This window comes from Puccinia triticina, chromosome 8A, assembly GCF_026914185.1.
Source record: "Puccinia triticina chromosome 8A, complete sequence".
NCBI lineage: Eukaryota > Fungi > Basidiomycota > Pucciniomycetes > Pucciniales > Pucciniaceae > Puccinia > Puccinia triticina.
Genome location: NC_070565.1, coordinates 297,556 through 314,370, shown reverse-complemented (window position 1 = coordinate 314,370; position 16,815 = coordinate 297,556). Strand labels below are relative to the sequence as shown.

General features: G+C 42.9%; 2 protein-coding genes across 2 annotated transcripts; one reads left to right on the top strand and one right to left on the bottom strand.

Annotated features, from left to right (window-relative positions):
- Positions 1-740, top strand: PtA15_8A33 (uncharacterized protein; the record flags this gene model as incomplete). The annotated part of the gene is made up of 2 exons (XM_053171759.1): positions 1-15; positions 36-740. 2 exons carry the CDS (start codon positions 1-3, stop codon positions 738-740), a joined length of 720 nt encoding a protein of 239 aa, XP_053022687.1.
- A 5,759-nt stretch (positions 741-6,499) lies between these two features.
- Positions 6,500-7,301, bottom strand: PtA15_8A32 (uncharacterized protein; the record flags this gene model as incomplete). The annotated part of the gene is made up of 4 exons (XM_053171748.1): positions 6,500-6,528; positions 6,910-7,087; positions 7,156-7,196; positions 7,262-7,301. The coding sequence occupies 4 exons, from the start codon at positions 7,299-7,301 to the stop codon at positions 6,500-6,502; spliced, it is 288 nt and encodes a 95-aa protein (XP_053022686.1).
- Between the last annotated feature and the right edge of the window lie 9,514 nt (positions 7,302-16,815).

The window sequence follows — 16,815 nt, the reverse complement described above, 5'->3', positions numbered from 1 at the left end:
ATGGCCACCTGTCAAGTCTCATCACGTACATCAAGAGCATCAACTCCGCGCCCCCACCTGCCCCCACCGTCTGCAGCAAGCGGATTGCATTCGACATGATCTGTGTAAACTTCGCCGCGCCCGGTGGATGGGTACACAACGTCTGCATCTTGCACAGTGGAAGCTCTTGCCTTCGTCTCCCACGACTCCAATGTCACGCTGGTCCACCCCAGCGGTCCCGACGCAGCTCCCCATGTGATCCATGTCATCAACCTCCCCATGCAATCTATGTCATTAAGCTCCCGAGTCTGCCCTTCATCTTGCTCAGCTTCTGCTCCGAGACTAAGCTTGTCGCTGCCGGCCACAACTCTCAACCAATGCTCTTCCAGGGCAACCTTGAGGCCAGCTGGCAGCTTGTCAAGACCCTCGACGAGAGAACGAGCGCCTCCGCATCCGCACAGGACAAGTCAATGGCCGCCGCCGGTATTGGCCGGCTGAACAACGAAGCCTTTAACCTCTTCTGTTTCGCCAACTCTCGCGGCCTCACGTGCTCCATCAAAGGCGCCGCCACATCCGCAAACCGCACCGGCGTCGACACCGTCCATTCTAACACTACCACCAGCATTTGTAACTTTTCCAGCCAACCCGACGCCGTCACCCATCTCAGTACCTCCGGCTTCAACAGTAAGCTCGTCTTCTGGGATCTTAACCGCGGCGGCGCTGATGGGATCACCAAAGCCATGAGTAGCATGCAAGTCTGAAATTTTGCCTACATTGAAAATCATAATGTTTTCTTCATCATCATGGTGTATGCTTACTCCATTTTTGTACAGATGATACATCTCCAACTCCCAAGGTCAAATAAGGCCTTTTGTGTTGTTCATCATGACCCATATATGGCCATATACGAGCTGTGGGACAAAGAATTCCTTTGTTGAAGGGCCTGTACCTCTTCAATAAGATAGATGCTGTAGGAGTTGAAAACAAAAATTTTTTGACATGCATTAGATGATGACCATTTACCACTGGTTGATGCAAGCAGAGTGGAACCCTTACCAGCTTGAAGGTACATAGTAAATTTTGTACCACTGAGCTTGACTGATGTGCACAAGCTCCCCTCACATGTCAGAAAATAAACAAATGAACAAGCCGATAAAAGTAGCTTGACTGATGTGCACAAGCTCCCCTCACATGTCAGAAAATAAACAAGTGAACAAGCAGATAACAATTATTTAATAGTTGGCTATAAATTTGCAAAAGGGAAATTGATTAGAAAGATTCTTATTAATTGCTGTGGTTTGACCAGTTGATTCCCATGAAATGGCATGTGTTTTGCAGCACCACGTGGCCAGGCCAAATTGTAATATGTTGGTCTTTGGATGTCACCTTTTGGAGGAAAGTGGTTAAAGATGATTCCTAAAATTAGTGAGGAGGAAGCACCAGGGAAAAATTGAGGTCACCTGAGGGCAGGTGATGTGAATAAGACTCTTGTTCAGTCTCCAATCATACTCTAAAACCCATTGAGTGGGACTCCCCAATGACTACAAAGGGGCCATTGTTTTGATAGTGGAGTCTTGCCACAGTAGCTCAGGCGTCTGAACATGTTTTACTCAATGTCACCTGTCACCAGCTGTCATCACATTTTCCCTGGTGAAGGCATGACCAAGGCCTTTGTCATGGTGTTTTCCATGCCACTATACCTTGTATGGTTTGAAATTTTTGTAATTGGTGTTTTAGCCAATTGAGATCCATCTATTCTCCAGTCACTCCTTCATGTTTGGTAGATATTAGTAAATCACTGAAAAATCAAAACTGCCCATACCCTTCCAGGCTGCCTTCTCCCAACAGTGAAACTGATACAATATGTGTATTTGTATCTTTATTGGCAATACATAGTTTTGGAAAAGTGTGTATTGTATCTTATATCAGATACATCACAATTACATGTATTTCAATATGATCCAACATGCATTTCCCCTGATACATGCTGTATTGTATTTTATTGGGCACCCAAATACACAGTTTTGGAAAACCATGTATTGTATCTGATAACCAATACATCCAAAATACATCTATTTCAATACAATACACGCACAATACTGATACTTGTAAAGTATCAGTTTCACCGTTGCTTCCCCCTCCAAGAGGCGGATCATTTGAAAATAAAAAAAACTATGATGTTTTGTCTTCCAAATCTTCCATCATTCTGTTGAAATAGCCAATTCCAAAAATAACTGTTATTTCTACACCAGTTTGTCCTTCTCTCTATAAATCTGCAGCAAATTGCAATGAATCTGTTTTGGTTTATTTGATTGAGTTTTAAAAATTTATCCCCAAGCATTTCAGGTTCTTGTAGGATTGAAAAAAGATGTGCATAGTTGATACTTGCCAAAATTAAGCAGCAGAGTTAATTCAAGGAGTTGGTTTAGCTGTGGGTGAACATTCTTGATAACAGTTCAAATTGAAATTTGAAATTCATATGAAGCCAAGGGGCTTCCAGAGACACTTCAATGGCAATATTTGTGAAAATAAATCCCACAACACTTTCAAGACCACTTCAAGCTGTGAGAAATAAAGTAATCTTGCAGCAATTCCCAAAAAATAATGCTAAACAATTCTTTTCATGGCATGGCATGAAGAAATGTGTAATAGCTTTAGTCACAGGAGGGGAGTTTTACTACAGGCCATTACTTTAAGGGAAACAAGCAAGGGACTTAGACCTTGTGGTTGCAGCGGCGAAGCCGCCTTGGCCTCTAGTTACCCTTACAAGTGCAATAAAAATTCTAACACATTTTTCTTGTCATCAATATAACAAGTGCCTAGTGCCAGTACTGTCAGCTGGGGTTCTCTTGTGGAGAGCTAGCTAGACAAAGGTTATAGTAATATGTTATATTAATATGGGCTGGATACAAAATAGTAGAGAAAAGAACCAAGGAAGTAAGGAAATACTTTTAGTTTTTTGAGTCTTTGATTAAGATTCTTAATTATAATATTTACTAATCTATGATAGACTGATAAAGCTGGACTATCCTAGCCTCTTCTGATAGAGAAGCTATTGGAGGTTTTTTCTCAGATAATTATCAGATCTAATTGGTTTATCTCCGGCTAAGGAGCGCGGTTGGGTTATTACCAATAAACCCAGATATAATGATAATCACTAGAGGCCAAGGCGGCTGCGCCGCTGTAGTCCTCAAGTCATGTAGATTACCCAGCGCCAAGATAAATTTCAACCCTTCCTTGCTGCATCCCAAGCTGATAGCAATTGGGACCTGGGTCCCTGCCGCCAACAGTGGGCCTTTACTCTGCTTTACTATAACCAGGCCCTTCCAGTAAAGTATAGATGTTTTTATCATCTCTGGTACTTTACTGGTTATAGTAAAGGAATTTTTCCAATGGGCTGATATAGTAGAGAGCCGTAATAAACATGTTTAACCCCTAGTTATTTCTATAACCAGCGGTAAAAGTGGTTTTAAATGTACTTTTAGTACACCTGCTTATTGAAATGAAAAGGGGAAAAAATAGGTGTAAGTTCCTTTTTGTGGTTATAAGGAGCCTTTTGCAAGCTCCCATCAACAAAAAAAAAAACAAATTAATTTAACTGATACTGTACCTGTATAAAAAAATTAAGAAATCAAATATGTTTTATAGTAAAGAAAAATTCTTTACTGATTGGAGTGCTATCTGTTATAGTATTGAGCCAAAAACATCTACTATATCTTTACTTTACCAATAACTGTAAAGTAAAGGCCCACTGTCGCCGCGGCGGGTACAGGTACTGCATCTTTCTTTTTCCCAAACCAGACACCAGTAACCTTACCTGTACCTGGCTAGGCGGGTACCCACTGCCACTGGGTGAGCCGTTCCTAAGCTCCCTTGATAGCCTGTACCGCCAGATTCTCCACCAGAATCTATTATCTATAAATACCGCGGCAAGATTGGCACTTTAAGAAATAAAAAAAAGGGTACTACATACACTGCAAAAAAAACTTGGTCAACTGCTTGCATTTGACACGCAGGATAATCAAGTCAAGCTGCCATTGTAACTCCACCTGGATGCACAAGTGCCTTTGTTGGCACAGTCACTGTGCAAGGTGCCCAGTGACTGTGCATTGAAGCTTGGGTTCAGTCAAACCTTGAGTAAGGCTGGTGTAACAGCAAAATCTTCCTCAGAGTTACCACATGTCAACTGCTCACAGTTGACACGTTTTTTTTTTTTTTTTGCAGTGATACCTTCTTCTGATTGTTCAGAACCAAATAATTGACGCAACTGGTCCCCACCACTAACATGACAACATCATTTCACTAACATGACAACATCAGTTGGTGCAGGGACTTTTGCACCGTAAGCGGTTGTGGCTTCATCTTCTCCCAGCTTGCAGACATCTCGAAATAGGAGTGGAGGTTGAAAAATGGGCTCAATGTAGGCTTGTTTGAATGGTTTGATTTTGCAGTAAAATACATGCTGGACTCTGAAATCTTTTCTCAAAAGTTGTTTACTGGATCCGGCGATGAGCCCCAGCGCCAGCAATGGTTATTTGGTTCCACTGCACAATTTTTTATCTATCAGTCTAGCTCAGAGGCATCTTTACTTCATAAAATAGACAATTAACAATTACATTGTAGCCACACTTAGTTGGCGACCTCCTAGGTTCTCAATCGCCTCCTTAAATTCAGGTTGATTTTTGACCATGTCAAGGAACATATCCAGAATCTTGGTAAGTCTAGCTAGTTTTGGTTTGTTGATTGTTTCTTTTTCTTTTTTGGAAGGACCTCAGATCTTTGTAGGTCTTGGTTTGGCAGTTTTCTGCAGGTGCAGCCCAGAAAACTTTCAGTCAGGGTAGAATATCACAGGCGATTGAGCGCAAAACTCACGGTCAGATCTTTCTTGATGAAATTGCCCAGAGGATTGCTTGACTTGGCTGTGGACTGAGGTGAGTTTTTAACACATCAGTTAGTACCAGCATATGACATAGCTGATTGGGGGTGGCACTTGCCCACTTTGGAGCGGAGATTGCTGGCATATCTGAGAAAACAAAAGTGTCAGAGGTTGGTAAACTTTTAATCTGTAAGGGATTTTGAAGTACATGAAGGCAAAGACAAACCATCAACAGACAATGGTTCCGAGAGAGTAGAATCATCATCATCATTGCTCTCATAATCGGACACAACGTGCCAAGCACGCTTTGGGAAAGTTTTCTTAGGCTTGGATGCTGACTTTACCTCCCCTCATGGCCAGTAGGGGCAATGGAGATCCACAGAGGTTGCAGCTTGCCGCCAAAAAAAGGTGGAAGTTTGGAGGTCAATTTGAAAGACCTCGCTCTGTGGGCTTTGACCCCTCTGGTCAGCCGGCAAACAAGCCGTCACCATTGGAACGCCCCCACCCACCAAAATCCAGTCAAAACTTGTGCAAACCTGATGGCAATTCAATGTCAAACCCAATCACAACCAAAACAGCTTGTTCCAGTGTACAGTGCTGATCTCACCACTCTTTTTTTTCACCCGTTTTGTGTTCATCCTGATTTTTTAACTTACAGGGGGCTCTAATGATGTCTAGGAGGCCTTTTTTTGAATTTCTATTAACGCAAGCAAAGAGCAAGTTGAACTAACAGAACAGAATATTCAAGTAGAAAAGAAGGGAAAAATGATTGAAATAGAAATGGATTTAGAAGAAGGGCACTATTGTAAAAATACTGAGGTTTAGGACAGTGTGTGCAGCTTAGTTATTTGTTGTGATCCTTCAAAAACTTCTGATCTGATTGGTTCCTAAGGAAAAATAGTCCTGAGCAAGCAAGTCAGTGATGAGTAAGCAATAAAACAGAAGTTTTTGGATATAAGAGCTTTCAATTTACTTGTATACCATGATGAGGTACTTTGCTTCATTGAAAGCTGGGACCTGCGGATTGGGGAGGGGATTGATTGTGACCTTCCTAATTGGGCCGATTTAGTTAACGTTAACGCTATCTAGGTGCTTTTCCTCCTGAATAGTCCAAAGAACATTGAAGACTTGTCTTAAATTTTAATTAATTAGAGATGGTACTCTCGACTCCCTCTGCTTGTTAGGCGAGTACTCTCAGGTCATTGCGGACTGAACCAGCAACTTTACTTGGGGGACTATTACCACTGGAGGCATAGACGGTGAGCGGGCTATGAATTCAATCAGTGTTGCCAATATGTAATCTCACTCTACACGACAATCTAATCCCAGAATCACTTTGAGCTCCAGTCAACAGTAATTGCAAATTTTTATTAATCTTTGTTGTAGCTGGGTGGGACCAAGTTTAAAGTGTTGGTGCTGAGATCTCTGACTCGGATGGTCTGATGGTTGCTGGTCGGAGTGTGAGCCATTTTTGAGAATCAAAGTCTGGGCCCGTCCGAATGTCAAAAACACGACCACCTGGTTTGGAGGAAACAGTGAATAGGCTGATAGGATCTAGTTTGGCGTGAAGTGTGTGTGTTCATCTGAAGAGGTGACAAAGGGTGTGGATGCTGGATGTGCTGAGGATGATGTGACATCTGATGATCAGCGGACTTTGAAGTCTGGCCCCTCGGCTGGATGAACGACTTGGAAAAATCTGCCTTGGCCGCTGAGGGTGATGTGTCCCTCCAATAGCCGGATCACGCCCGACCGAGGCAAGTTATGTTAAACTTGTCTGAACTCAAGTTGCCAGCGGGTCTGCCATGATCAAGTTGGTCGCAATTTTGACAACTGACCGGAGGCCCAAATCTGATTGGTTCTTTGACTTGGACGGTGGTTTTGATGGCCAAAACCTTAAATTGTGCAACTGCCGTGCATACACTTTCCCAAGGGCCGGTACTGCCAACTGGCCCTTGATAGAGTGACAAGCGGCCGTCCGACTGCTGAACACCCCAATCCCTGAGCCAAGTTGTGGGTTTGAGGCAGGTTTGGCCGGCGGGTACCCGGGGACGTACCCGTTTTGCGAGGCGGTTGTTGAGCTGCTTGAGTTGGTATAGGTCGAGGTCCGGATGATGATAGCTGAGGTGCTGGTGGTGAACACCGAGTGGGGATTGAAGGGAGGGGCGCTTGCAATGAGGCGGCCGTGATTGTTGGAGTTATCAAAGAATTACGAGAAGCAAGGGCTTTGAGGGTCTGAAAATCAGAGTAGGCCAAGTCAATGACGATCACCAGGAAAAGAGGAACACTCAAATTCAACTTACCTTGGCATAAGGGCCACAAGGCTTTTGTTCTTTGACTGGGACTTTGTAAAGGCAAACAATTCAGTGAGTCAGTAGGAAGATCCTTTCTTGATAATTGGTGACTAACGTCTATGGTTATCTTCTTGCACTGGAGCAGGTGCATGCATCTGTTCAATCGCAAAAAAGAATTTGGTTAATTTATGACAGGTTACATTTTATCCAGCGCCACACGTAACTATTGATCCATCGCAAATACACGTTTTGGCTTGAGGTGCACAATTTTTGCATACCACGGAGATCATCACCCAGTTGGCCGACGGAAGTATCCATGCAGTGCAACTCCTCTTTAGTCCAGGGGGCAGAACCAAGGCTCTTGATCGATGTTTCACAACCTATAATTAAGCCCGCAGCGGTGAAAGTTGGAGATAATTGTCTTAAACCAGGCCGGAAAGGATCGGAGTGGGCCTGATTCAGTCAAAGAGCAAGGTGCAGCCAGGCTAAAAAGAAGGACAAGTTGAGTCAAGCAGGGTCCACGTGACCTGTAGTGGTGATGATTTGTACAGTGTTGTAGCGTCCGCTTGTTCTGATACAAGGAGAAAAGGTAGTCCAGCAAGATATGGACAACCATACCAATATTGCGGAGCACACGGTGACAGTTGCCAGGGTGGTGCAGCTCAGTCAATAGGGCCACGGCGGTGGCGTTGGGTGGTGTACAGATGTCAAAGTGCAAGAGCATTGGTGACTGGGAGTCTATAAATACCGGACCTTGAGGGACAGTTATTTCCTCAGGCAACTCCTTGGGCTGGTTTCCAGCCGGGGGTTTGTCTCACCCCTGTCCACTGTTGCACTTGCGCAGTTTGACGGGGGAATACTCATTGGCCCCCCTTGTGCTTAACCGCTGGGGGTCATCCTCTCACTTGTTTTTTGACCCTGCTGGACAGGGATGGACAGTGGGCCACGGTACATCAGCTTGCTGATGTTGGGTGGCAGGTTGCGGGCTTGTGGATTTGTGTATTGTTTTTTCATTGTGCTTTTGTGCTTTTGTATTTTGTGGGGAAAACATTGATTTTTTTCTTTCTGCTTTTTAATGTGGGGGAAACCCTTGACTTTTTTTCCTGTTTTTTGGTAATTTGTAGGGGGAACCCTTGATTTTTTTTTCTGTGATTCACTGGCTTTAATATACTTGGATTATATGTATATGTATATATTTATGAATAATTTGTTAACAGGAGTAAAATGGGAGGTATTTCAAAATTGTGATAACAATTAGAATGGAGACTTTGATAAAGTCTAAGTTATTAACTTACAAGGAAGATCCTTGGCGCTCTCTCTAACACGTACGGTTAATTTACGAGTTTGAGCTCTGATGAATCAAAAGAATTACTATTCAGTTTTTTTTCCTTCAGGCAGAAGATAACGGATTGGATATAAACACTAGTTAGAAGAGTCAAACATTAGAGTACGTATGTAGTCTAATATAGAAGGCTGTCTAAGTAGTTATCTTACCAAGTTCAGATATCTATTGCAAGGATGGGAATAAAAGTTTGATCTAGTTTTCTCTGAGGAGCAGAGTCCAAGAAGCCATTCCTCTGTCTAATTGTAGGTGTCTCTCTATGTTCTCTCATTGCTGAACTCAGCTATGCATTTTTCATCTTACAGCTTTGGATATTTTCAGTCTTGTGTTTGTTGATAATCTTGTTTAGGATTCTTGACTGAACTATACTAGTTTGACTAAGCATATTCAATATTAGTTTGAATTCATAATCTCTTTGAGCGCCTGCGCTGCTCTTATTCTAGCTCTTCTGCTTTGATGTAGCGTTCACACTGCACTATTCAAGTAGGGCGCCTGGGCTCTTGATTAGTGCTCTTACTTGTAGCATTATGGTCTTTTTTAATTACATTAATTTTATATACATAATAAATTTGAGGTTTTTGAAACCCTTTTGGACATATTAATGTCTCAAGGGTTGACAAGTACCCTGTCCTTGGTTCCAATCCTGGTTGAAGCATAGTGCTCCCACACCCTTCATACCTCACCGGAGCCAGCCCGGGTTCCATCCCCACTCTGTTCATTGATAACAATACCTCACCCAACCTCAGTTCTATTCTCCCTCTTCGACACATCTTCATCACCAACACTCATTAAAACTCTATACACATATTGATTGAACAACTTCATCCTAAACCTACCAATCCTATCACGTGATTAAAACCTGCCAAGCCTACCTTGGTGGGTCTTTTTATCTGGTAGTTAGAAGAGCAGAGCTTGCAACTCCATCATCCCCTTCTCCATTCAGCAAAAGGGTTTCACAGCCAATTTGAGTCTTCCAGCGGAATTGCAGTACTCTGAGGTGAACATAGCTGGTCCAGCATTGCTTGTAGCTGATACCACAAAGGGTTTTAATCTGCAGTTCTTTTGAAGATGTTATATCTATCTGAAAAAGGGATTTCACACCACAGTAAGAAGAAATTGGGGATGCAGGAGTTGATTTGAAAATAAAGAACCAGATTTAGGATTGAAATAAACTTGTAGAGAGTGTAAAATGAAGATGTGTCTGGTGAGAGTTGAACTCACGACCTCAGCTATGCTGAGACACATATTAGAGTGCTGCCTTTACCAACTAGGATACAGACCCTTGTGGCTGCCAGCTGGGTGGTTGGTTGGTAGTGCTCATGGGTTGATCCGACAGCCCTCCATACTGTGGTGATACATCATGGTAGCAGACTAACAGACAACTCAACAAAACTTGCCTTCAATATGGGCAAATGATAGTTCACATTGAATAGTTACATATCAATCCAAATTAGAGTGGCCTATTTTGGCCTATTTTTCTTGCCAAGTAATTCAAAAAATTCAATCACATTGAATAGTTACATATCAATCCAAATTAGAGTGGCCTATTTTGGCCTATTTGTCTTGCCAAGTGATTCAAAAAATTCAAACATCAGATAGTAAGGACTTGTGCCTCAGTTTAGACAGAAACTAACACCAAATTCATCTGTGGCACTCCCTGGGGAGTGCCCCCAAAGCTTCCCTGGTTACTAAAACTGAAGCAGCAAGCACGAGATGATGAGTTTGTTGGAAAGGATGAGTTTATTACAAACACATAGAGAGAAACAATATGAAGAGAAAGAAACCAAACTGAAGCAGCAAGCACAAAATGATGAGTGTGTTGGAGAGGATGAGGAAAAGACTTTCCAAAAGCTTGCTACTCCAGGTTAAGTAGGAGAGTGAAATGAAATACTAAGTGTCACATACTGTGAAATGAGAGTGAAAGATAAGATTGAAGCAGACTACATGAAGAGCACTCCCAACAAACTTCATGCAACCATTTTGTAGAAAAAAATGGAAATATCCATACATTTACAGTATCCACCTACTTCAGAGGTTTCCAGGGTCCTATTAAAATTTAATATTGTAGTAGGAGCGTAGCAGCCAAAAAAATTGCCAAATTAAAAATCTAAAAAGCTAGCTGTAGCATAATATGTGTATCCTTTTTTGTAAAAGTACATACAATGATCCTGGAAAAACCTGGGTAAGGGCCAAAGTATGAACATGGCTTGGGTAAATTTCCAAGTATGAACCTGGTTATTGTGTGTCAACTGACAGCAGTTTCTGAAGTTTTTTTCATAGTGTAGTCTTTTCTTCAGTAACTTTGTCTAGAGAAGTGGGATAGGGCATTAGCATCTATCTAATCATTGGTCTTGAGGTTCATACCCTAACTTTGGTGCTTTTAGTAACGGACCTAATTCGCGCACTGCAAAAAACTCTTCGCGCACTGTGGGGGTCGTCGTCTCGACGTCCCGCCCCCAGTGCGCGCTTCCGCCACGGCTCTTCGCGCACTGTGCATTCCCCCAAAAGAACGGCTTAATTTTCTGGAGATATTTTTTGATGAGTCGATAAAACGACCTTTTATGACCCCCCCAAAAAATAATCAAGTCATTTGGTGGTCTCCTTGAGCCTAGAGAAAATTGAGATGAAATAATCATATTTTAATGCGGCAGGGACCTGTAATATCGCTTCCTGTGCCCCAGTAGCCCCAAAAGTTTCACAGTATCATGGTACATGTGCAAATTCATGATCTAATAATTTCCAGAATTTTTTCCAGACAATAAGGGGTGCGCGGCAGGCTTAGTAGGAAAATTACTGCTAACTGTATAGCTTTTTTGTTACACACCCAAACAGTCCCAAAATTTCAGAAATTTTTCCATTGTGGATATTATCCGCGCCATAAATTTCTTGGCAATAGTGTGTCATGATAACATGAGATATAAGGGGTGCATGGCAGGCTTAGTAGGAAAATTACTGCTAACTGTATATCTTTTTTGTTACACACCCAAACAGTCCCAAAATTTCAGAAATGTTTTCATTGTGGATATTTTCCGCGCCATAAATTTCTTGGCAATAGTGTGTCATGATAACATGAGATATAAGGGGTGCGCGGCAACAACAGTGGGATCTTGAGGAAATCTTCTATCCCATTCATCATGATTTAACTGGATAAAATTTTCCCACTCTTTGGCATCCTCGCTTTTCCATTTAAATCAATGTGGACTGATATTTGGAGCAGGATAAATGCTTCCCTCAAACTGGAAAGCATTAAAGTGATACTTACCTTTGATATACACAATGAATATCGGTGGATTGGTGGTTGGGCCGTGCGACAAAGGGAGGAAAGTCGCAATAATCAGGTTGGAAATATGAATAACTGGTTTCTGGAATGCATTGGCCAGAAGATCGCCATGCCGAGGGAAGTTCATCCAATATTGCGTTGTTTGGGCAGGGGAACGGAAGTAGTTGAGATTGGATTGTAATTGGTCAAAAGGAATCAAATCGGATATTGTCGAGATGCAAATTTGTCCTTGTAGACAGCATGAAGATCCATCTGTTTTAACATGTCCCTCCAAATGTCTGGCCAAGATCCTTCTTCTAGACCTATGCTTACAGCTGCCAATCTGAAACCACAGTGACCGTCGCCGTCAACGTTGAATAACCTTGAGATACTATGCCTCACTGTTGCATTAACGAAACAATAAAAAGGATGCACCTGCCACAGCATAGAATGTAAATCAAACCAATCTTTAGTCTGAATCTGCAAAGGTAGTTACATGAGAGATTGCTTATGAGCTCTTACCTGATTGAATTTGACCCAGTTTTCCTCCTCCTCTGCATCATCAACCTGCTCGCTGTCCGGGTTTTCAGCATCATGCTGCTCTTGATCACTTTTTGCTGCATTGTCCTTGTTGTGGGTTTTGGATGCATCATCGTGGCTTTCTTCTTGATCCGTGCTTTGTACATCTGATTTCCACTCTTTGTCATTGTCATTGGGGCTTCCATCTTCTTTCAAAGCTACAGCCGACTTTGTTTGTTGACTAGTTTTTCGCACGACCCTCCCCGACCTCTGTTGCATATAGATTTGAATCAGTAAACATCTCAATCAAGACTGATTACAAGGCTTACGGTTACTATTTCTAATGGATCGGCGGGAAGCTCATTGTTATCGGACTTGCTTGATGAGCTTTCCGAGATCAATCTTTTGAGGTGTTTTGATTTTTTCTGGTTGAATTCAAGTAAGCCAGGAATGTTAGCGGCGAACAAAAGCACATAAGAAGTTGATGAGGCAGTGGAGATGCAGCTGACCTTTGCCACCACGGTACTTTGCCGTTTAGTTCCAACAGTTTCATTGGGCATCTTTTGAGGTCTTCCTTGCTTGCGCTTTTCTACAGTTTCACCAATTCCGGGCTCCCCAGTCGGGGATTTCTTGTTTGGTGTTTGACCTGGCTTCTTCTTTGGTACTTGGTACTCCCATGCCGAAGGATCACGTTTGGTTGATTTTTGTGATTCTTGTTTGGGCTTGTTGACCGCCCCTGGTGGACGGCCTTTGTGTGGTTGTTTGATAGGATTTTTGAGGGGTTTCAGGAAATGTGATTGGTCGAGTAACTGAGTGAATTCCTTGATGCAGTTGGGCTTGTCGTGCGTGGGCAGCTTCTGAAAGCGCTCGTAGATCTCTCGGAGGAATATTTTTTCGTAGTCTTTGTCGCTAGGCAAAGGAGCAGTCTGAGTTTGCTGAGAGATATTGATCTCCTGTAAACAAAAAAGGGGAACAGTTGAATCAGAAAGCCAAGAGATCAAGACAACCAAAAGAGAAAGAAACATACCAATTTTTCTGGAAGATGCCACTGCTTGTGAATAGAATCGATATCCACATAAAGACCATCTGCTTCTAGCTTTTGCATCTGGTGGGCACAGGGAATCCCCATGTAAGACTTGTGAGAACAATTCTTGTACTCCCGGGATTTGTCAGAAGATAGCAAACATTGGGCTGTTTGAAGTGCGTGGTGAGAAATCTGGCCACTGAGGCGACTGAGTACTTTGGGTAGTTTGCTGATTTGAACATGTTTTTGAGTTGCGCATTCAATCATGAGCTTGTGTAGCTGATGTTTGATTGCATTGTGCATGTCAGAGATCGTGGTGTGCCTTGACAAGTTTCTTCCTTTGAGGAACCGCTTGATGGAGGCGTGAAGGCTCTTGATTCTTGATGTGGTGACATTCCCAAAATGAAGCACATCATTGATCAGGTACCGGATGAATTTGCCATTCAGAGGGAACCAGTTTTTTGTGAGATAAGCCATGATTTCAGGTGTACACGTTGACTCTAACTTGACATAGTTCTTTGCATAAATGGCGGCCGATCTCAAGAACAAAAGACAGTTCCATGCCTGGCGGAATTTCCTGTAACCCTCATCGCCGAGGATAGGACGACAGTGAGCAAACAGGTTTTGGGCAATGTGCCACTGACACAGGAGGTTGCGGGTAGTTGGGAAAACAGTTTGAATTGCAGTCATGAGGGCTGACTCCTTGTCGGTAAGGATGACACAAGGGATGTGAGGTTGAAGTGCCACTTTGAGCTGTTGCAACGCCCAAGTGAAATCCATCTTCTCTTCCTTGGCAAGAAAGCAAAACCCAAGGGTGAATGATCAGTTACACGAGTTGATACCTCCGATGTGTAACAGAGGCATGTCGTAAAGGTTCGTCATGTAAGTTGCATCAATCTGAAGGCAGTACAGATGCTTCAAAGCTAGCTCTAGAGATTTGGGAAGCGTGAAAAACAAAGCTGACAAGTGATCAGAGCCGGTTCTGATATCAAAGGTGGATTTTGTTTGGCAATTGAAAGATTTGGATCTGAGGCAATCAATCATGGCCAACATTGGGGATCTTCCTTCAAGTTCCTTTTTCTTTTCTCGGTAATGAAGTTGTGGATTGCTCTCAACGGCGCCATAAGTGGATTTGAACTAGATTTCATCAAAGAGTTTTTTGTTTTGATTGGCATAACTCCTGCAGCTTGGAACTTTCTGGCCTCTTCGATTTGATTGGCTGTGAGCCTTTGGTGGATGATGTGGGATGTAGGATGGTCTGACCGCGCGTGATTGTGGGCTGAGTTTTTGATTTCCAAGTCCCACTTGTCGGTATCTAGGTTATGTGTTAGATTCAAGCGGAATGGGCACATGGCCTTGCGAGTTAGCCCAACATTTGTTTTGGGTTTCAAAGCAGTCAAGTCTTTCTTTTCTTGTTTGTTGTACCAAGGAGCATCTAGAGGATTGTTTTTCTTTTCGCCGAGAGGATCTTTTTCATGTTCTTTCGCTTCCTGAGTATTATCCGGCTGAGCATCGAGGTTCTCGTCATCTAGAGTGTCGTTTACATATTTTTGATGAGGCCGATAATAGCTAGACTTATCGCACTGATAAACAACTCGAGTTGAACCTTTGAAAGGGTATGATCTAGCAGTAGCAATGGCATAACCATTTTCTAGGGCCCACTTCTGGATACTGTCGTAGCACTCCTTCCTCGACACGTAGCTCTGTTCGGGGGGCGCTGGAATCGTAAGATTGAGTTCAGAGTCAGCTTCTGTTGCGGTTTCGTTGGTTGCTCTTGTGCGTACAAGGCCAGAAGGATCTCCGATAGGCCCCGGCAAGGATTTATTGAAGTGAGTATTGGAACGGTTGTCGGCTACCACAGGATCGGCTTCAGCCTGCGAGGTTTGATACAAGTCTTTTTTTTTTTGAGCGTTTGCCAGGTTCGGATCAATCTTAGGCACGCTTGGGGGCCCGACACTAGGCTGAACAGCCATCGGCCCGCCAGGGGCAGCCTTCAGTCCAGCCGATCCGGATGCTATCTCGGCACGTTTGCGGGCTATTTCTTCTGGAGGATCATCGTCAGTTGTTGAAGATTTGTCGCCTTTTTTCGTGTCCGGTGAGGCAGGAGTAGCGGCAAGAGGATCCATTATCGTTTGTCGGCAGGGTGAAAAGTTTAAAGTATGATGTACAGTATCTTAGTGTGAGACCCCCGGGGTTCATTCCCCTTGCCGGACATCCCCCGAGGGGACCGAAGGATTATTTTTTTTCATTAATTATTTCATAATTTTCCTCTGTTGAAAGGACAGCCCCCAGTATGTGATCATGCCGCGAGCGGCTACATACAGAGTATCAGCCAAGAGAGGCGGTAAGAGAGTTATAGTTCAAGACACAAGCACCTCAGGAAAATTCTAGGGAGGTAATAATAACCCCCTTCAATGATTTATAGAAAAAAAAACAGCTGGAAAATGTTGGTCTTCTTGTGCAGTGCGCGAAGAGCCGTGGCGGAAGCGCGCACTGGGGGCGGGACGTCAAGATGACGACCCCCACAGTGCGCAAAGAGTTTTTCGCAGTGCGCGAAGTAGGTCTGTTTAGTAATCCTCTTGGAAAGTGATTTAATTTTTTTGTTTTGGGATTATCCTCTAACATAATTTTAATGCTTTTTTTTTATTTACATGCATAATTGCATGCACCATTAAGTTGTGATTAGTTTTGCATCTCACACTGCACTGCACTTGCACTGCAGAAATTGTTTGCTTCTAAATGGTTTGCTTCTGCTTACCATTCACCAAAACATTTTTATTCACATAGGCATGTGGTATCACATTTTTGACTACTTGTGAGTTTGCATTTGGGTTGTACATCTCCTTTAAGAAACCCTGACCAAATATCCTCAAATTTTTTAGGTGATTGATTACATATCAAATGTTGCTCCTACCAGTGGCCATCCCACTTGGTTTTGCTAATCTATTAAACAGGATTTGAGTCTCTTCTGCAGGGAGAAAATTGTGATTTACATACACCTGCCACAATGCAACACTTGTATCAAGCTCACAGGAAATTGGTACCAGTTGTATTGAATTTGGATGCATCAATATTCTTTGGGGAATCATGAGGCACAAATGCTGGAGAGATTCAACCTCAGACAATGATTTGGCTGTTCAGATATAAGTCTGATTGCCTCAAATGGATGTTGAGATGGACACACATTGGGTTTGGTATTCAAGCCTTGTCAACATAACCCGGAGTGTACAAGCCATTCTAAAAAAAACCATGTTTGCAGAATTGGGAAGGCAATAGCCCAGTTCACACTAGCCCGGTTCACGTTGGGGCATTTTATGCCCCCAACTAAAATTGTGTTGCTGATCAATAAAAAAGTAAGCTTAAAAAGCTTAAAAATGGCCGTGTGTGTGAGCCTGAGTCTCTTATGTGACAACAGGACACAAAAAAAAAGGACACTGGTTGAATTTCTGGGGATAAAGAAATACAAGCAGTGAGGAGAAGAGAAATAGAAGAGAGAAACTGAGAAGAGAGAAACTTGATCTTTTG